Source organism: Tamandua tetradactyla, chromosome 8 (assembly GCF_023851605.1).
Source record: "Tamandua tetradactyla isolate mTamTet1 chromosome 8, mTamTet1.pri, whole genome shotgun sequence".
Lineage (NCBI taxonomy): Eukaryota > Metazoa > Chordata > Mammalia > Pilosa > Myrmecophagidae > Tamandua > Tamandua tetradactyla.
In genome coordinates, this window is record NC_135334.1 from 75,279,065 (window position 1) to 75,300,648 (window position 21,584).

General features: G+C 40.3%; 1 protein-coding gene and 1 long non-coding RNA gene across 2 annotated transcripts; one reads left to right on the forward strand and one right to left on the reverse strand.

Moving 5' to 3' along the window:
* Positions 1-379: 379 nt before the first annotated feature.
* Positions 380-15,435, reverse strand: LOC143644580 (uncharacterized). The gene is made up of 4 exons (XR_013156759.1): positions 15,144-15,435; positions 14,497-14,635; positions 4,065-5,053; positions 380-559 (listed from the first exon to the last, which is right to left on the reverse strand). It is a non-coding gene; the product is annotated as an uncharacterized LOC143644580 (long non-coding RNA).
* Positions 15,436-19,868: 4,433 nt separating this feature from the next.
* Positions 19,869-20,453, forward strand: LOC143643471 (RNA polymerase II subunit A C-terminal domain phosphatase SSU72 like protein 2-like). The gene is given in 1 exon segment (XM_077112097.1): positions 19,869-20,453. A coding segment is annotated over 1 exon segment (585 nt).
* The last annotated feature ends 1,131 nt before the right edge of the window (positions 20,454-21,584 follow it).

The following is a 21,584-nucleotide window of genomic DNA, read 5'->3' on the forward strand; positions in this document are numbered from 1 at the left end:
ATAAGGCAAAGCTTTTCCATATTTTCTCTAAACTTTCCTTCTCTGAAATATAATGGTCTTACCTCTCCCACAGTTTCTGCCCAATTACAGAAATATTTGGGGTGGGGGAGGAGAGATATGTAAGCCCCTGTGGATGGGTCCAGTGAAGGGAAAGGAAGCCTCACTGGTCAGCTAGAGGACTAACGGATCCATTTGAGCAGCTCCACTTCTCAGCAATCAGGACACCAAGAGGGTAGCACAAGAGCCCATGTCCTGGAATCCCCTGAAGGGATGTGTGTGTGTGTGTGTGTGTGTGTGTGTGTGTAGAGGACTATCCCTTGAGACCAAAGTGTGTGTGTGTGTGTGTGTGTGTGTGTGTGTGTGTAGAGGACTATCCCTTGAGACCAAATCAGATATTCAGCTTTCTCAGACTCCCCATTGTCAAGGTCTCTCTGCACTCTACCTGGAATCTATAGGCCACAGGATTTTGGTTCAGGCCTAAATCTTGCAAGTGCTTACTGTTCTTGGGTACAGAGGGGATTCTCCACAACAGGCAGCAGTGGAATGACAATCCTTCAGGCTGTTAAGAGAAATAGCAAGGGGAAAATGTCTCAGTCCTGGGGTGTCACAGACTCTTTGAGAAAGGTCTAGGCATTAATATTATCCTTAATCCCCAGGAAGTAGATGACCCTTCTTTCCCATTTCCTTGCTTCCCAGGCAAAGAGGTACCACACTCCAGTTTTACTCTGAGACCCTCAGCATGTGGTTTTACCCACTGATTATTTCTCTGCTTTAGGATTCAAAGTTTTCTTTCCATGACTTTGACTCATGTGTTTTCATAGCAAGCCCCATTTCTCCCTGTGGGATAGACAGTTTTGGGGCAAAGACTTCTGTGGAAAAGCTGGTTCTGGGTCTTTGGATCTGGGGAATGGGACAGAGGCAAGAAAGGACCCTGTAAAGTCCATATTCATTCTGGGGCATGCGTTAGAGGTGGGTATGTTCAGAGAACTAGTGCTTTGCTTAGATGACACAGATGACAGATTCCACAGACTGTCACACAGCTGTGGGTCACTGTGAGGTTGATGGAGTCTGTATGTGAAGAGAGGGAGCCTGAAGGGGGCTGTTATTTACTATAATTTCCATTTCTGTTCCCCAGCATCTCAAATCACAGCTAATCCACAGGAAAGGAACAGAGGACTTCTTTTATGTTAGGGTTTCTCAACCTCAGCCCTGATACTTGAGGCCAGGTAATTTTTTTACTGCCCTGTACATTATAGGATATTGTTTTAGTTTGTTAATGCTGCAGAATGAAATACATCAGAAATAGAATGGCTTTTTAACAGGGAATTTATTGAGTTACAGTTTACAGTTCTAAGGCTATAAAAATGTCCAAGGCAGTCAGAGAGAAAGATGCCTTGACTCAAGGAAGGCCAGTGGTGTCCAGACACCTCTGTCAGCTGTGAAGGCATGTGGTTGGCATCTGCTGGTCTTTGGCTTCTGGTTTCAAACAGCTTCCCTGGGGGTGTTTTCTTTCTGCATCTCCAAATGCCTCTGTGTCAACTCTGAAGCAACTGCTCTGAAGCAACTGTTCTCCAAGCATCTTTGTTAGCTCTGAGCTCTTTCCCTTTCCATGAGCTGTCTTAAAGACTCCAGTAAACTAATCAAGACACACCCTGAATGGGTGGAGTCACATGTCCATCTAATTAAAAGGCCACATTTACAACTGGGCATGTCACATCTTCATGGAGTAATCTAATCAAAAGGCCACAACCACAATTGAATAGGTCAAACTACATGGAAATATTCTAATCAAACGTTCTATCCTATGATATTGAATCAGGATTAAAGGACATGGCTTTTCTGGAGCACATAACACTTTCAAACAAGCACAGATGCTTAGCTGCAGGTCTGGCAAGAGACCACCAGATATTGGTGGCAGCTCCCCCTCCCCCATCAGCTGTAATAATCAAAAACGTCTACAGACATTGTCAAAAGTCCTCTAGGGGGCAAAATTGTCCCTGATTGAGAACCACCACTATGTAATTTGAGAGATGGCATAAGCAACGATAAAACTCACAAAACAAGAGATCAATGCCAGGTGCCTAGTATCTGGCATATGTGTATGTTATATGAAGGTATAAATCAAAGATGAGGAAATCCATGCTGCTTCTTATAGACAGTGTGGGAGGCAAGGCTAGGAAATCTGTTTCCAAAATGAGTGGAAATGGAACCTGTTAGACTCAGCTTCTAAGGGGCATCAGGTGGGCACTGACGGGATCCAAAATTTTGACTGTATGTCAGCTTGATGGGAAGAGTTAAATAAAGATATATGATTGGCTACCATTTACTGTGTGTGTGACCTTAGCTAAGCTACTTATCTTCCAGTTTAGGCAGTATTTACATGTTGGCTGTTATTATGACACCATTACTTCCATTGAAAAATTAAAATAAAATTATGAGTTGCTATGGTAGTTATGGAATAGTCAAAGTATCTGTGAAAACTTTATTTGGGGATTTTTTCCTGTTTCCCACCAGCTACCTGTAAGTGAGGTTCATCTCTTATACCCTGAGTGCATGTGAGAGAAGAAATGATATGCTACAGACTCTGGGAGAAAGCTAGTCTTGCCAATACCTTGACGTTGGACTTGTAGACTCCAAGTCATTTTCTTGCTTATTCCCCAATCCCGGACTTAGGCTCTTTCTAAACCTGGAAGATGAAAGAACAGAACCAAGGGGGTGGGGTGTTACCTGTGAACTGCAGGATCACAATATAAATACTGCCCTTTTCTAGGGCTCCCTGGGAGGCCCAGGCTAGCATCTACTTAAGAGGACAAGGGGACATCCCATCAACACTGACAAGTCCGAATGTGGGGGTCTGAAACTCAGTGGATAAGAACTATGAAAGGCAAAAAGGGAAGCTATGGGGTGGAAAAATGTATATTTACTTCAGACAGGAGCTTCCTTGGAAACATCATTGAAACATGCTCCTCAATCTCACCAATATGTTCAGACTGAAGCCTCCTTTCTCTGGGCCATAAGGACCAGCCGAAAATCTGTGAAAAAAGCTAGGCTCCTTCTTTACCCTCAATAAACTAGGCCCAAACAGAGTGAGAGTGAAGAAGAGGGAAAAACATGAGGACAGCCAGCCGCAGCAGAGAGAGGACAGTGATCAGCAGGAGATGAGCGTCTCTCGACCGCCTGGCATAGCCACCAAAAACCTGAGATAATGGTATTAGGTCCCCTCCCTACTTCTTCAATGTGGTAAAGAATTTCTACATGATCCTTACACTAAGAATGCTGATCTGTCACCTCATGATGCCTTACACCGTCACAGAGAGAGCTCTACACATTGGGGAGGAAGAAAAAGGATTGACTTTTTTAGCCAGTGGATATGACAGGGTAAGGAAGACTCATCAAACTTTAGAGGCCAATAGGATCAAGCCCACCTTGCAGCTCTTGTGTGACCAAAAGTTCAAACATAACCCCATTTCCACAGTCCTCTTTGTGTGTGTGACACTCTGCCCCAAGAATGATTTTCACACTCAGTTTCCTGATTCCTTCCCACACTATACCCTCTTCTTTGCTGTTGGGAACTGAATCATGTCCCCCCAAAGACATGTTTAAATCCTAACCCCTAGTTCTGTGGGCGTGAACCCATTTGTACACATGACCTTGAAGGTGTTACTATTAAGGTGTGACTCATTGTAAATGGGATCTTTGAAAATCCTATTTAGATGGGACCAAACTGAATCAGGGGGAGCCTTAATCTATATGACTTTATAGAGATTATAAAGTCCTTATGAGGCTGAGGAGATCTGGACACAGTCAGTAGAGGCTAGAAGTTGGTGGAAGCCCAAATTGCTCTGGAATATACAGGTCCTGCCAATATCTTGATGTTGGACTTTTAGTCTCCCAAACCAGGAGTTATACATTCCTGTTTGTGTATTTGTCACAGCAACCCTGACATACTAAGACATATCCCTTCTCACTCCTTCCTACAACTTAAGGGTTGTTTTGAAAAATCAAACCCAGAGTTACTTATTTCAGCTTCATTAGGCTGTAGGAGTGGTGGTCAGAGAACTTACATCGATGTTTAACTCTATCCTCTTCTAGATTCAAATCTTTCAGATGTTGATGGCTCCTGAGAGTAGAGGAAATAGTCTGACAACAGGCATCAGGGGACCCAAAACGTTTCCAAACTTTAAGAGGCATGGAATAGGATTTATGTACTCTAGAAAAGCCAATATTTTCTTGGATATCACTGCCTTTGTGGAAGAGAGATCTGAGTTCAGTTGCCACATGCAGCATCAGCATCATGGTCATATATTTTTGATCCTCCCTCTATGCTCTCTAGAGGACAACTCTCAGAATCCAGCTCAGGCCATAGTCACCAGCTTAGTCCAGATTCTGGAGCCTTCTTTCCAGCCAATTGTATTCAGATAGATACAAGAGCAGGAATGGCTGGGAGAAGAGTTCATCTTGGGTACTGGACCCGGGACTGGGGTAGATACAGAAGATGAAGAGGCAGGTCAGAACCACTGCAATGCAGATCTGAGTAGTGATGGGTCTCAAAACTCATCCTCAGATCTGACAGGCAGAAATGGCTTCCTCAGCTCCCAGGACAGACCTCCTTCCTCAAAGAACAATAGGTGGTGGATACTGGTATCTGGATGGGAACTATCTGAGCACAGCGGCCTAAGAAGATGATTTTCAACTCTAGAAATTCCAGTAATTGATTAAGGACGAAGATAGTTCTCATGTCATTTATTTACTAAGGTGACATCCTTTCTCCCCATCATTCTTAGGAATTCATCATGGGTCCCAGAAAATAACTTTAAATGCTGAAAAGGTAGTGAACAGATCTCTCTGTTGAAGCAGGAAAGTTTTATTCACTAAATCTGTTGGTAAACATACATGGGCTTACTTTAGTTTCTGTACACATTAATTCTTCCATGGTTTCACAGAATAACTTTGCCAGGTTTTGCTGTAAAGGAGTTTCATTCAAGTGGGGCTGTTGCTCAGAAACAGGCGAGAGATTCTCACAAGAGAAGCAGTAGCTCCATGGCTAACAAATCTGTGGGAGAGACAAGTGAGAAGGAATGACTTCATGTACCTAAAGAATGGTAAGTGAGAACAGTTACTGAGCTTAAGCCATATGGACCTCAGCATTGTGCCTGTGTTAGGTATCAAGAAGGGTTAGTGGAAAAGCTGTAACCTTTCCTGCCTCAGCGACACATTATGGCCCAGTTAAGGGCTCAGCCATGGACACAGGCCCATTTCCCTATGACTCTTTCTTTTAGGAGTCCTCGCTTCTATAAAGCAAGCCTGAAGCCTAATCTGGATTGAGTGACCTAAGTGGACAAGAAACAATGGAGAAACAAATGGGGAAAGTGTGAAAATGGAGGAGAAGAGAGAAGAAGGCTGTTCTAGTTTGCTGGCTGCTGGAATGCAATACACTAGAAACAGAATGGCTTTTAAAAAAGGGAATTTAATAAGTTGCTAGTTTATAGTTCTAAGGCCGAGAAAAACATCCCAATTAAAGCAAGTCTATAAAAATGTCCAAATTAAGGAATCCAGGCAAGAATACTCTGGTTCAAGAAGTCTGATAAAGTTCAGGTTTTCTCTCTCCACTGGAAAGGCATGTGGCGAACATGGCGATGTCTACTAGCTTCCTCTCTCCACGCCTCTTGCTTCATGAAGCTCCCCTGTGGCATTCTCCTTCTTCTCCAAAGGTCGCTGGCTGGTGGACTCTGGTTCTCTTGTCATTCTGTTGTAACTCTGCTGCTTTTCCTTGTTCTCAAAAGGAATTCTCTCCAAAATGTCTCCTCTTTTATAGGATTCCAGTAAACTAATGAAGACCCATGCAGAATGGGTGGAGACATTTGAATGACTCACATCTCCACATCAACTGACCCACCATCACTTGATGCAACTGATTGACTCACATCTCCATGGAGACAACCTAATCAAGTTTCCAGCCTATAGTGCTGAATAGGGATTAGAAGAAACCACTGCTCCCACAAGATTGATGAGGATTAAAAAATGGCTTTTCTAGAGTACATAAATCCTTTCAAACTGGCACAAGGACTAAGAGATGACTAAGAAATAGATCACTACCACCTAATACTGGCAGTAACAAATATGCTTAGTTTTATTCAAACACTTGTTTTGCTGTACTACTCCCAATCCTCAAATTTAATTTCTGTAAAAGGACCTGTAAGGCTGTCTTTCTCAAACTAAACTTATATCTCAGATCACTGTATTCCTCCTAATTGTTCCAGATTTCCAGAAGCAGGAAGAATGCTGGGCCTGGGGTCCATGCAACCAGGCAAGAAGTCAATCTCTCTGTCTTTCTTCATAAAAATTCTCTCTACTGGAATAAAACAAAACCCTTCACCAAGCCAGGCAGGATTTACTTCAGGTACACAGGGATGGCTTAATTCTTAGAAGGCACTCTATTAATGAAATATAACATGTTAATTCAAATACGAACAGCTACATAATAAAATACAAGTCCCCAAGTTATTTAATAGTGTCTGACATCTATTGTGGGTAAAAACACCTATTCTGGGGAGAAATAAAAATAAAATATAGAAAAATATTTTCATAGCTATTTGAAGACATGTTTTTTTTTTTTTAGATTAAAAGATTATTTGCCTAGAAGGCACATGATGGTATAATACATGATGTTACAACATAAATATACGAAATCAGTGGATTTGTAGAACTGATCAGAAAATGAGAAAAACCACCTATAATAGTGTATTGATCTGAAACTGCTGTGTACCCTAGAAAAGCCATGCTCATTTAATCCAAACATGTGGGGCAGACCTATTGAAGGGTGGGACCTTTTGATTAGGTTGTTACCATGGAGATGTGACCCCATCCAACAAGGTGGGTCTTAGCTTATTGGAGTCCTTTAAGGGGGAAACATTTTGGAGAAAGCTCAGACACAGACGTTGGAAATGCAGAAGAAAAATGCCCCAGGAGATGCCAGAAGCTGAGTCATCTGAAACCAGATGCCGGGGAGAAGGGCCAGCAGACATCGCCATGTGCCTTCCCATGTGACAGAGAAACCCCGGATGCAATAAGCCTTTCCTGAATAAAGGTATCCTCTTGTTGATGACTTAATTTGGCCATTTTCATGGGCTTGGAGCTGTAAATTTGTAACCTAATAGATCCCCTTTGTAAAAGCCAATCCATTTTTGGTATATCGCATATCAACAACATTAACAAACTGAAACAGATAGCAATACAGAGATTAGGTCTACTTATACGTTTACCTATTTTACTACTGAAAATTCTATTTATTTAGGAAAAAAAAAGCTATAGCAGCACTGAAAAACAAGCAGGCCAGAAAGCTTGAGGTGTTCCTAGAAGAAAGAAAGCAATTGGGATCAGACTGACATGAAAACTAGAGCAGAGAAAGTTGGAGCCCAAAACACTAAGGCCAAGAGCTCCTTCTTCTTCATGATGAAACTCCTGAGAATATTAAGCTCAAAATCAACAACTTCAGAGAAAAGAAGCAGGCCTAGGTATAATTAGGGAATAGAAAGAAATGGGCCAGTGGGATCCTTTCTTCATGGTGCCAAGGAAAAGATGACAGCTTTGCCGTAGGCCCCAAGGATAAAGGCACCGGTTGCTTCTTTCAAGAGATGAACAATTTGCCTTAGAAAGGCTCTGATATAAGTGTGGGGCTATAGAGAGAATGAGGCTAAATGATGTTGAACCTATACCACAGTCAGCTTTTACTTATAAGGCAAATAAGGGATGACTCAGTCACTTGTTTTCAGCACATGGGTGGAAATAGGTTCAGCTGTGGGAGAGAACGCACTGGGACTAGAACAGGGAACCCACAATAAACAGGAGGGATGGGGAATCTCTATCCCTGGAGAATCTGTGATCCCTACAACCCTTCCAGTCCAAACTGCTAACTTCTTTTCTGGAATCCCTAGAAGCTGATACCTATAAACAGAATCTGCTTCTACTTACAAGTAAATGGGGTTCCTAATTTGGCATTTATATAAGTGGGGAAAGACCTCTCCAATAAATGATGTTGGGACAATAAATGGCTTTGGGATATCTATAAGGTAAAATGTGAATCCAAAATTACTGCTAAACACCATTACAAAAACAAATTCTAGTTACTTTAAGGAAGAAAAACTTAATAGCCAACCCAAATCCAAACACATAAAAACTATAGTAAGTTCTGAAAACATAGGAATGTATTTTTTGATTTGTGGTTTGGGGCAAAGTTCCTATATAACATGCAAAATATAGAATCCATGAAGAAAATTATAATCTTGACTACATACAAATAAAAATAAGTTACAGTAAGATGGATAATATAATGATAAATGTAGAAAAATGCAAGTGACAGACTGGGAGAAAATAGCTATAAAAGATACATAATGAACCAAAGGATTTAAAGGCATGGCATATAAGAAGTTCCTGCTAATCATTGATTAAAACGCACACCAGCTGAAAGAAAAATAGGAAAAGGTTATAAATTAAATATTTAATTCACAAATTTAAAAATTGTCAATAAATATAAGTAAATATGCTTAACCTCTTAAGTTTGCCGGAACTGGTACAACAGATATCACAAATTGTCTCACAGTTTGGGAGGCTAGAAGACCAAAATCAAGGTTCAATCTACCACATTAACCAATTACTGATCAATGAAATAAAATTTAGAAACAAGATACAATTTCATTCATTAGATTGGCAACTTTCAATAGATAACATTTAGTGCCAACCAGCCATGGGAAAGGGGTGAATAAGGATTCTCATGCACCATCAGTGAGACTGTAAATGGTTTAGATAGTGTCTGTAACTATAAGTATTCAAATGGGTGTTGTAGATTGAATTTTGTCCCCCTAAAAGGTCTGTGGAAGTCCTAGTCCCCAGTACCTCAGAATGTCACCTTATTTGGATATAGGGTCATCAGAGACAGAACTAGGCAAGTTAAAAATAAGTCACACTTGCTTTGGAGAGGTGGGGTAGACAATCCTCTCAGACTTGCAGCATAGCATTCTCGCATGGGAACCTGGAGCCAGTGGACTCATTTTATCCACATACAGAGACCCTGCAGTGGTACCACATGTCTACCCCCCATCCCTGAATCAGTCCACTGCAGGCACTTGGACTTGGGGGAATCTGGAAAGCTCCCTCCTCAGGATGAAAAGGGATGCCAATCAGACCATTAGCCAGTGAGAGAGACACTTTGGGTCCTGCTGCCTAGATCCTTTATATTCAGGGGCTCACTGCATACATAAGCAGAGAGGTAGGGGCCAGGCAGCTGCATTGCAATGCCAGGCACCTTTCCGCCAGTCCCAAGGCAGTCATGCAAGCTGGTGAAAAGCAGAAAACCACTGTGCTGCCTACTAGCTGGTAAAGTTGAACCTCTCAGTCCCATAGCCCGGAGTCTTTCCACACAGGAGTGTGGGAATCACCAGACCCATTGCACCTACTAGCTGGAGTCTTTGCCATGGTGCACATGCACAGTGCCTAACCCCAGTCCCGGAGCTGCGGCCTTGACTGCATTTTCACCTGGTCTGGATCCTGCCCAGTGGGCTGCCACAGCCATGGAAAGATGAGATTGTAGGGAAAAGGTGTCCCAAGGCCACCATCTTCTGGGAAGATGGGTAAAGTACAGATTAGCAAGCTGCTTCTCTGCCCAGCCTCCAACAGACTTCTGTAAAGGGCTGTTCCTCTGATTAAGGCCCTGGGCTTGGTTTGGCTGGGAATTACTGACAAAATGCCAAAGGAGATGTCCAATGCAAAACCAAGAAAAAATAAAATATTAGATGAGCGAAGGAAACCAACTTTCAAGATAATCAAATGTCAAGAAACCAGAAAAAAAAACTAAAACCAAAAACAAACAAACAAAAAAATATATGAAGAAGCAAGAAGATATGGCCAAGCCAAATGATCAAATTAAAAAGCCAGAGGAGACACAGAATTTGGAACTGATTAAAAATCTTCAAATAAATCTCCTAAATAACTTCAGTGAGTTGTTAAAGAAATAAAGGTTATCAGGAAGACACTAGAGAAGAGAGAATAAAGAATTTGAAAGAATAATAGAAAAATTGATCTTAACGGAGATGAAAGATACTGCAGATCAAATTAAAAATATACTAGAGACACATAACAGCAGATTTGAGGAAGCAAAAGAAAGACTAAGTGAACTAGAGGACAAAGCAACAGAATTCAAAAGCACAAAAGAAAAAAAATGGTGAAAAAGATGGAAAAATTTGAATCGGATCTCAGGGAAGTGATGGACAACATGAAATGCACAAAGATAAGAATCACTGGTGTCCCAGAAAAAGAAGAAAAGAGTAGAGGGCAGGAAGATTATTTGAGGAGATAATTGGTGAAAACTTTCTAACCCTTATAAAAGATATAATATGCAGATCAAAGAAGCCTAACAAACTCCATTAATCTATTAATAAAAGCCTGACATACAAGAAGGACTTAAGGGAGTTGTGTCAGCTGAAAAAAAAAAAAGACAGGACAGAGAGACTTGGAGGAGAGTATAGAAATGATGATTATCAGTCAGGGTAACTAAAAGTATAAAAAAAGAGAAAAATACTAGATCTGACAAATAAAACCCAAGGGATAAAAGGAATGAAGTTAGGACAGCTTTTACAATAATAATATTGAATGTTAATGGGTTAAATTCCCCAGTCAAAAGAAACAGATTGGGAGAATGGAGAACAAAATATGATCCATCTATATGCTGTTTATAAGAGACTCATTTTAGATCCAAAGATACAAATAGGCTGACAGTTAATGGATGGAAAAAGATATCCCACACAAGCAATAACCACAAAGAGGCAGCAGTAGCTATGTTAATATCAGATCAAATAGACATTAAATGCAAAGATGTTATAAAAGACAAGGAAGGACACTATATATTAATAAAAGGGATAATCCACCAAGAAGATTTAACAGTCATACATGTTCATGCACCAAATCAAGGTGCTCCAAAGCACATGAGGCGAACACTGGCAAAACTGAAGGAAGCAACAAATATTTACACATTAATAATAGTGGGAGATTTCAAAACACCAGTCTCTTCAATAGACTGAACAGCTAGGCAGAAGATCAACAAGGAAACAGTGAACCTAAATAATATGATAAATGAATTAGACCTAACAGACATATATAGATCATTGCATTCCCCAAACAGCAGGATATATTTCTTATCAAATGCTCATGGAACAGTCTCCAGGATAGATCACATGCTGGGGCACAAAATAGGTCTTAATAACTTTTAAAAGACTGAAATTATTCAAAGTATGTTCTTCAATCACAATGGAATAAAGTTGGAAATCAATAACCACTGAAAAACTGGAACTTTCACAAACATGTAGGTTTAACAACACATTATTAAACAATCACAGGGTCAAAGAAGAAATTGCAAGAGAAATCAGGAACTATCTGGAAACAAATGAAAATGAGAACATATCAAAACTTACAGGATGCAGCAAATATGGTACTGAGGGGCAAATTTATAGCTCTAAATACCTACATTAAAAAGGAAGAAAGAGCTAAAACTAAAGACCTAAGTTTTAGCTTAGACCAGCTGAAGAAACTAGAGGAAGAGCAGCAAACTCAACCAAAAGTAAGTAGAAGAAAAGAAATAACAGAGAGAAAAAAAAATTCAGAAAATCAAAAAAATCAAAGTTGTTTTTAAGAAGATCTTTGATCTTTTGAAAAGATCAACAAGATTGACAAACCGTTAGCTTTGTCAATCTGACAAAGTGAGAAAGTCAAAAAGTCAAAGTCAAAAAGGGATATGACAGAAATAAACAAAATATGGTTTATATACACAATGGAATATTATGCATAAGTGAGAAGAAATGAGGTCCTGAAGCATGACACAACATGGATGAATCTTGAGGATGTAATGCTAAGTGAAATAAGTCAGACACAAAAGGACATATATTGTATGATTTCACTATTATGAACTCTCTAGAATATGTACCCAGAATCTTAAAACATAGAATATAGGAAACCTAGAAATAGACAATAGTTAGAGAGGGGAGATGTAACCTAAAATGTTTAGAATGTATAACAAGGTTGAACTTAAAATGTTTGGAAACAGATACAGGGTGAAAGTAGCTGGTTAGTGAGACTATAAGGAATAGTGCTGTACTGTAGGTGATTTTGGTTGAAAGGGGTTGTTTAGAATCATGTAAGTCACCAATTAATACTACAGATTTAAATAAGCACTTGCATGAACTGGTATAAAGAGTTAATAATAGAGTGGTATGTGGTAGAAAAATACCTATTGCCAGCGATAGACTATAATAAACAGTAATACCTTAAAATTCTTTCATCAACAATAACTGGTGTACCACACCAATACTAAGGGTCAATAATAGGAGGAGATAAGGGATATGGGGTGTTTTGGGTTTTCTTTTTGTATGTGTCTATTTGATTATTTTCCTTTTGGAGTAAGAAAATGGTCTAAAAGTGAGTGTGATAATGACTGCAATACTAAGTGATGATACTGTGAGATGGACTATATGATAAATGAATATAGCTCAATAAAATCTGCCAAAAAATAAAAAAAGAGAAGGTACACAGGAGTAGGGTGGGTCCTTAAGCCAATCCAACTGATGTCACTATAAGAAGAGGGAAATTGGAGGCAGGCAGACAGAGGTGAGAACGTTGTGTGAATGACTAAGGCAGAAACTGCCATGGACTGCTGGCAAGCCACTGCCAGAAGCCAGGAACAGATGATTTCCTATAGACTTAGAAAGAAGCATGACCATGTCAACACCTTGATTTCACACATCTAGTCTCCAGATGGTGAGGCAACAAATTTCTAAGTCACCCTGTTTGTGGCAACACTAGGAAATCAAGACAATGGGCGAATCCTGTGCCCCAGAAATTGCACTTATAGAAATTTATCCTACAGAAACACTGGGGTACAGAGATGTATGTGTAAAGATGCCATAGAAAAAAACTGAAGACACCATATATGTCCAACAAGGGGAATTAGTTTGTTAATTATGGTTATCTCTACTATGGAACACCATACAGGTATTTAAGGGACTAAAAAATGTATATGGCAGACAACAAAATATCTCAAGATGCAATGATATATGAAAAAACTAAGTTATAAAACAGGAGGTATAATTTGATCACATTTAGGTTAAAATAAAAACTAAATAAGACTATATGTGTGTGTTCTTTTGCAAATGATTCTGGAAGGACAAGTGCCATGCTGGTAGAGGTGGACTCCTTGTGAAGGGGAGTGGGACTGGTTGAGGGGAATGAAAGGGGTCTCTACTCTGCATACTTGTGTACCAATTAATTTTTTAAAAACAAATTTCCATTTACATATACATATACATATATTTACATTACACTTTTATAATAACCAATATACAACCTGAAATATAGAAGTAGAAGGCCTGCTACATAGTAGTTCAAGAATTTTAGCCTTAAGAATGTGTAAATGAATACCCATGATTACTGAATCAGACACCTTTTATGCACCACTTTAGCTCCTCTTTACCTCACCTGTGTCTTGTGCCAATTGCTGCCGGAGCCAACAGCTCTGACCAATTTGATGTAGGGGCAACCTGACAGCACTTCCCTCCCTACCTGTACTGCAAGCCCACCCTGGGCCTTCACTATTGAGGCTGTTGCTGGAATGCTCTTGGTCCTTTTACATTAGCAAAAGAGATTCACACCCCACTGGGCAAACTGAACCAGTGAATAAATTCGTTACTGTTTTCCCCATGCCCATGGATGGTCCTGAGATGTAAATTATATGGCTGGCTGGAGACTGGTTCTGTGGGACTGAGCACTTAGGAGAGCCAGCTTGCGAAGTAGGTGGGGTTTTGTGTTGATTCTCTCTGCTTCTCAGCTTCATCCCACTTGCCCGCTCCCTGGGATTTGGCTCCCTTTTCAAGGAAGAACACACAAGCCCTCTGTCCCAGGCTCTGTTTTCTACAGAATTTAGGCTAAAACCTTAATCTTAGTCCCCAGACTCTTGAGGTTCTACAGATACTTCAGATGCCAACTTTCTTCCTTCCTCGTCATTGCAGGTATGAAGTGAGCAGGCAGTGTGATGGAGTGGTCACATTTGTGAATTTAATCAGAAGCCCTGGGTTCTAATCACAGTTTTGCCAATTGCTAGCTGTGTGATAGGCCAAGAGAGTCAAATTCTTTACCTAACTATAAAAGGGGAATGCTATAATGCATGCTACAGGGATATCATAAAAGGAGACATGGAGGTAAAGGAAATTATTATGATATAAAAATCACTTTACAATGTAATTAGATGTACGAGTAGTAAAAATAATAGGGTATTTGAACTTTAAAAGATACTTTAAATCCCAGCTCATTTTACTCAGTAGTTTAGAATACCACATTGTTTCCTTTCTCTTTTTTTGCCCTCTCTATCTTTCTCTCTACCTGCCCCTCAATCAGTCATCTTGTCTTTCTTATCCCACAAGGAGTTTTGCTGAGGGTAGGGAATGAGCTCAGACTCACAATTCAGGCAGTCTTGATAAAACTTTTCTGTAGGAGAATTGTCCATGCAGTAAAACAGGGCCAGGCTTATCAGATTTGGCTTCATGAACACGGAGAAGAGCTTTTTCCAGTCATCAGCATCAGTTCAACATACACTGACCTGCAGGAGAAACAAACAAAAGACCTGTACCATTAGTTCAAACAACAAATGGAACTCAAAATAGGCATCCTCAAACACTGTGAGAGGAAATATAATTTGGTGTAATTTATATTAGAACATAATTTCTCCACTTCAATCAAAATATTTAAGGTTCATGCCTTTGGACCCATCAATACACTTATGATTTTATTTTATAAATACTCCCCTCTGGGGCATGGACTGAGCCTTATTTATCATGGTATTTCCATCACCTGCCCAGTGTCTGACACAAACAATGCACACAATAGTAATGAATAAATCTGCAAATGAAACAGAATAGATGGTTACTCTAAAGGGACATGAATAACCAAGGTTTTCGTGGAAGCACATGGAAAGGGCTAGGCAGCACTCCTACCTTCGGGTGTCACTGCTCCACCGCCACTCCCTTCCCTCCCTCCTAAATGTCCAAGAACCAAAATCAAAACAAAACAAAACAAGGGAAAGAACAGATTCTCTTCCAATGCTGAACCTCGAATTTTCTGAGCTTCGGAATAAGTGTATACCCACTTATGTTCCTTCCAACTGCTACCGGCCAAATTCAGTATCCTTTCCGCGTCCTTTCATTGCTCCACAAGACCACCTAGTGTAGCCTTCAACCCAGGTGACCACCCAGCTCCGCCAGAGACTCTCTTTCCTCGGCCTCCAGGACACATTTCCAGTTCTCTATTTCTCCTCCTTGCCCCGCAGTCCTAGCTCCACCCCGGCGTCTCCAGCGCCGCGCTTCCTCCCTCTGGCGCCCGCGTTTCCCGCCAGCCTCACCAGCCACCTTCAACTTTCGCTTTCCCTTTCTATTTTGGTCAGTTAAGGAGGCGCGGCCACTGCCGGCCTGGGCGGGGCCTCGAGGGCGCGGGTATCCTTCCTCGGGCGCTCCCAGTCGCTGGTCCAACGGGACCGTCTAGTGTCCGCGGCCCCCTCGGGGGCGGGGGCAGGCAGGCCGGAGGACCGGCGCCTGGGGCTGTGCCCCTGCGCTGCTCGTGGGCAGGGGAGAAGGTGTTAGCCGGAAGTGCTGCCGCTGTACCCCGTGAAAGGCAAAACCACACTCTCAGTTGTCAGCCACAGAAGGGGTGGTGGTCGCTCTGGTGGAGGTGTTGCTGCCTCAGGTGGTTCCACTCTTACCCTCATCCAGAGTCCTGCTCCTGGCCCACCTGGGTCCCCTCAGTGAGGCTGCAGGAGCAGGACACTATTAGAGTTCTGTGTGTTTCAGGGTGGACCATACATTCTCAACGAGGGCAATATTACCCCTAAAGGGGCGAAAATTGGTTCCTGGGAGGAAAAAATCTTACTATTTTTATGAATAAGGCGTCGGTATACATACACTTCATAAGAGATATACAGGTTATCTGTAGTATTAAAGTTCCAAGGCGGGGAGGTAGTGATTAGGAAAAATTGCTTAAAAAGGTTAAGAAACACTGGGCTGGACTGACAAGAGAAGCGCTCAGGTGGGTGCTGGTAAATTCTTGAGCCCTAGGAGGAAGAGAAAAATCATGCAAACATCTACATAAAAAGAATATGATACATACAAGAAAAATTAGACTTTGTTTCTCTTAATACTGAAAGTAAGTGGAACGGCAATTAAAGACTACTGAGAGAGAGAACTGTGCCCAGTTATTCCCATCCCGAGCCATAATCAGACTGATCTGTCAAGGTGAAAGATATTTGAATACAGAAATTCAGAGTGTATCTCATATTCTAAAGTGATAAAAAAAACTTGAGAAAAGAATTTCCAAACAATAGGTGAATTAAAACAATGCTAAATATATGGCTCAGCATAATGATCTACATAAAGGCACGCTTGATTTTCACAACAAGGATTTTGGTTGTGGTATTGCTAATTAGCCGCAAATTTTGGATACTTGCAGCACGTCGCTGTGATGGTTAGGTTCATGTATTAAAATGCCTTGCTATGGTGTCCAGTTCTTTAGCTAAGCAAACACTGGCCTGATTGTTACTGCGAAGGTATTTCTTGGGTTTAAATCTTTAGTCTGTTTGAGTGCATGGATGGCTGATGACATCTGGAATCAATAAAGGAAATTGGCTTCAGCAGCAAGAGAAGCTTCAGCCAATCAGTTGAAGGCCTTAAAGGGACTGATGATTTCAACAGTCAGAAGAATTTCAGTCTCTGGTGGGCCAGCCTGCCAGCCTCTCAACCTCTCCTGGGAAATTCATGGAAACTTTCACTGGAGTTCCCAACTTGCTGTGCCTACCTTATGGAATTCGGACTCACCAATCTCCATAGTCACGTGAGCCAATTCCTAATATAAATCTCCTAATATTTATGTACATTGTAAATATAAATATATATTGGTTTCTTTTCCCTGGATGACTCCAATATAGTAAAAATGTGTCAAAATATTAATGGGAGTCATTTGCTCAATTCTCATCCTTATATCCCATTAAGAATAGAGATACTAAGAGGAAATGAGTTTTATTATGCAATTTCTTTGAAATATCTGCTAAAAAATCCATAGGAGATATTGTTTTGTTGTTATTGGGTTTTTAAGTTGCTTTATTTTTTTTTACAAAAGCAGTTGTAGGGTGACAGAAAAATCATGTAGAAAGCACAGAGTTCCCAAATATCAGCCCTATCCTGTCCTCTCTCCCTGCCAATTTTCCTTTTATTAACATTTTGCATTAGTGTGATACTTTTGTTATAACTGATAAGCTAATACTATTTTTAAGTATATATATGCTGCTGAAGCTAGCACTATTAATATTTTAATTTCTGTGATTAACTGTAGTCCATGGTTTACATTAGGGCTTACTCTTTGTGTTATATATTTCTACTGTTTTGTTTTTTTTAATTGTGGTAAGATATATACAACATAAATTTTTCATTTTAACCACTTTCAAGAATACAATTACAAGGTTGAGTTACGTTCTCAGTGTTGTGCTACCATCACCACCAAAATGAGAAAAATTTTAAACCTTAAAGCTCTTACTTTAACTAATAAATATTTATTGCATGACTTATGACTAGACTTTATGCAGGGGACTAGGAAACACGAAATAAAAGTTGATACTTGTCCCTGCCCTCAGGAGATCTCATGCTAGTGAGGAAGAAAGATATAAATCAAATAATCAGAAAAGGAATGCACTTTCTTGAGTGCTTTGGGATTTTAAAGGAAAGCTTGTTTCAGACTGGGGAATGAGCAAAGGGCTTCCCTAGAGGAAATGACCTCTAAACTGTCATCTGAAAGGTAAATAGATAATTGACAGTGTTTCTGTGGCTGGAGCAGGTGCAGGGAACTTTGAGGGGAAGAGAATAGATCACAGCCTGTGCAAAGCCACTGAACCTGGACCAAGAATGTAATCGTAATAAAACAAAAAAGACTAAAAGACCCACAGTGTCTTCTGAACAAGCGAGGTTAGGATTTTTTAAAATATGCTTATTATTTTTAAACATAGAGAAGTCATCCAAGTTTTTTTAGCAAAGGTGAATCCCAATCAGGTTAGTTTATTGCAAGTATTATTTTGTCTGCTTTGTGAGTCTCCAGTGGAAATGAACCAGATATAGCAGAGAGATTGAGGGGTATCAGGCATTCAGAGTTAGGGAGAAGATATCTCATTTAAGAGATCAAGTTTTGAAGCGTATTTACACTCTGTCCTAAGCTGTCTCAGTGTGTTGGCTCTCTCTAATATAGCTTTTAGGGCTTTGGTGTGCTAAATGTGGTGGTTCTCAGCCTGCTGCTTTGGCATTATCTGTATGCAATCTGAAAATGCTCCCACCCTGCACAAATGAATCAGAATTTGCATGTTAAAAAGATCCTCAGGTTATTTGAATGTAGGTAATTTGAGATAGAGCAAAGGTTCTCAAATTTGGCTGAATATTAGAATTACCTGCATAGTACCCGGTTCCCACCACCAGAGACTCAGATTCAATTTGTATCAATTTTGGCTGGGAGCTAACAAGTTCCAACTCTCCAGGTGCTTCTAATGTACAGTCAAGTTTCAGAAACCTTTGCTGTAGGCAGTTCTCAAAGTTTGAAGTACATCAGAATCACCTGTAGGGCTTTTTAAAACAGATTGCTGTGCTCCATCTTAGAGTTTCTAATTCAGTGGGTCTGTGGTAAAATCCAAGATTTTGCATTTTCAGCAATTCCCAGTTAGTGCTGATGCTGCTGGTCTGGGACCCACGCTTTGAGAAGCACAGCTATAAGGTGTTTAGAGAGATTTTCAATATGAGAGTGACTTTAATTAGGAGTGACTGGGAAAAATGCAATCTGTTGCTTTATAGATAGATTTTTTGTCTCTTCTCAATTATGAAGTGACATTATTATTCCTACTTATTGGTACTCCCTATGTAATTTTTAAGTCTACTCAGTTCCCTTAAAATATAAAGGACAATGAGAGAAAAGTAATTTTAGACATTGTTTCAATATGAAATGCTTAGACATACTGTATTTGAAGACGTAAAGCAGGAAGAGGCTTGCGTCAATTCTAGATTCCCTTGAGAATCAGTATAGATTAAAGAATATCAAATGCTAAATGTTGAATTGTGTGGTGAAATCCTCAAATAACATTAGCTGAGATGTTATCCCAAACATGATTTTCTGTATTGGTGAACATTTTATGAATTTCTGGGCAAAATTGTGTATAATCTTCCTTTGACTTACATATTTGGACCTCTAGAAAATTCATTGTGTATTTAAAAACATCCAATAATAGTTTGAACTTTTTTATAGTCGTATTATTAAGACCTATGGGGTAGATTGAAGCTGTAGGTACCCCATAAAAACATTTTAAGGAAGTTTTTCACCACACTCATTTCCACAGCCCATTGGAATGTCCTGTGACGTGCTTGGACAACTCGGATTCGTGCAGCACTGTCCTGAGCATTGCAGGTTGTCTTGGCCACTGTCAGTAATAGCAGTGCCCAATATCTGTGAGAACCAACTGGGCTAACTCAGCATTTCAAAATGTTCCCCACAGGGTGGTGTAATCCCTTTTGAGAACTAGTGGTTTAGGTGATTTAATCACCTTCGGTGGTCTCATGATTAGCTTAGGCTATATGGCTGTAGTCCATGATGATAACTCAATCAACGAAGACCAGCGAAAGCCTCTGTCCACTCAAGAAGATTTATACAAGCCTGTTTCCTGTTCTTTGACACTTTGGTTGGAAGAGCTAGAGGTAGGTGGTCATCCCAGTGGCTTCAGAGTCCCTGTGGTCTCACTGAAGTTCCAAGTGACGGCCCTCATGTCCTTATCCCCACTCAGGTTGGCTGTCGTATGTATGAGTAACATCAATAGGAGCATGGAAGTCCACAGCCTTCTCAAGAAGAAAGGGTTCAGTGTTCAGTCTTTTGGAACTGGATCTGATGTGAGGATCCCAGGCCCAAGACCCAATCTCCCTGTGGTTTATGATTTTGGAACAACGTACAAACAAATGTACAATGACCTTCTAAGGAAAGACAGTGAATGCTATACCCAGAATGGAATCTTACACATCTTGGGAAGAAATCAGAGAATCAAGCCCCACCCAGAAAGATTTCAAGAGTGTACAGATTCTTTTGATCTCATCTTTACCTGTGCAGAGAACGTCTATGACAGTGTAGTGGAAGACCTGTGTTCCAGAGAACAAGAGACCTTCCAGCCTGTGCATGTGGTCAATGTGGAAATTGAAGACACCCAGGAAGAGGCCATCCTTGGAGCTTGACTCATCTGTGATCTCTGCCAGCACCTACAGTGTGCGGATGACATGGAAAATAGTCTAGATGAGATGCTCCTGAAATTGGAGGAAAAGACGGGTAAGAGTTTTCTTCACACCGTCTGCTTTTACTGAACATCTTGACTGGACTTGGCACCTTTGTAGGTAAGAATTTTGTGTCAAATTTGACTATTCCATATTTTCCCTGAAAGCCGTCTAAGTTTTCCAAGGGATTCTATGAGAAGTACCATGCACACTGGTTGGCCTAATGGCAGGAATTTGTTTTCCGGTTTTGAAGGCTAAAAGTCTAAAATTAGGGTGTTGGCGAAGGCATGCATTCTTCTGGTGTCAGCAGACCTCTGTCACATGGTGATTTCTCTCTCCCTTCCAGCTTCTTCTGACTTCTGGCTTCTTCCTGTGGTTCTCTGACTGCATCTGAATTTTCTCTTTATGAGGCTGCCAGTCATATGTATTAAGACCTATGTGGTAGATTGAAGCTGTAGGTATCCCATAAAAACATGTTCTTAAATAAAATCCCTTCCTGTGAGTTTGAACGCATTGGAAGTGGAACCTTTTGATGAGGTTACTTCAGTTAAGATGCGGCCCCATCCAATTAGGATAGGTCTTAATCCTATTAACTGAACTCCCTTATAAACAGAATGGAATGCAGACAGAGAGCCACAGGAAGAAAGAAGCTGAACATCATTGAAACTCAGAAGAGAAAGGAGACACCAGGAGATGCTACCATGTGCCTTGCCATTGCAACAAAACTAAAGACCAAAGATTACTAGCTGTCAGCCCCAGAATGCTGTAGGCTTTGGAAAGAAAGCATTGGCTTAATGACACTTTGATTTGGATCTTTTCCTAGACTCAAACTATATATCATAAATTCCCACTATATAACCGGACCCATTTGCTTGAGCAGCCTAGGAAATTTAAACAACCCATCCTGATTCAATTTGGCCACACTTCAAGTAATAATATCTTTAAAAGGGTCTGTTTACAAATGAGTTCACACCCATAGGAACACAGATTAGGATTTGAGCATGTCTTTTGTGGTAGATGAAATTCAATCCCCAATAGCATTTTTAAAAAGTTTTATTTAAATACTTTTATTTAAGAAAACAAGCAATATATTTAGAACCACCAAAAATGGATATTAGTTAGCTTATCCATAGGCATATTTAAATAAAGTATCCAAACAATAATTATAAAGCCTATGTTTGTACAGTAAGTTTCATAAACCAATTTACAATTAAGGCAAAG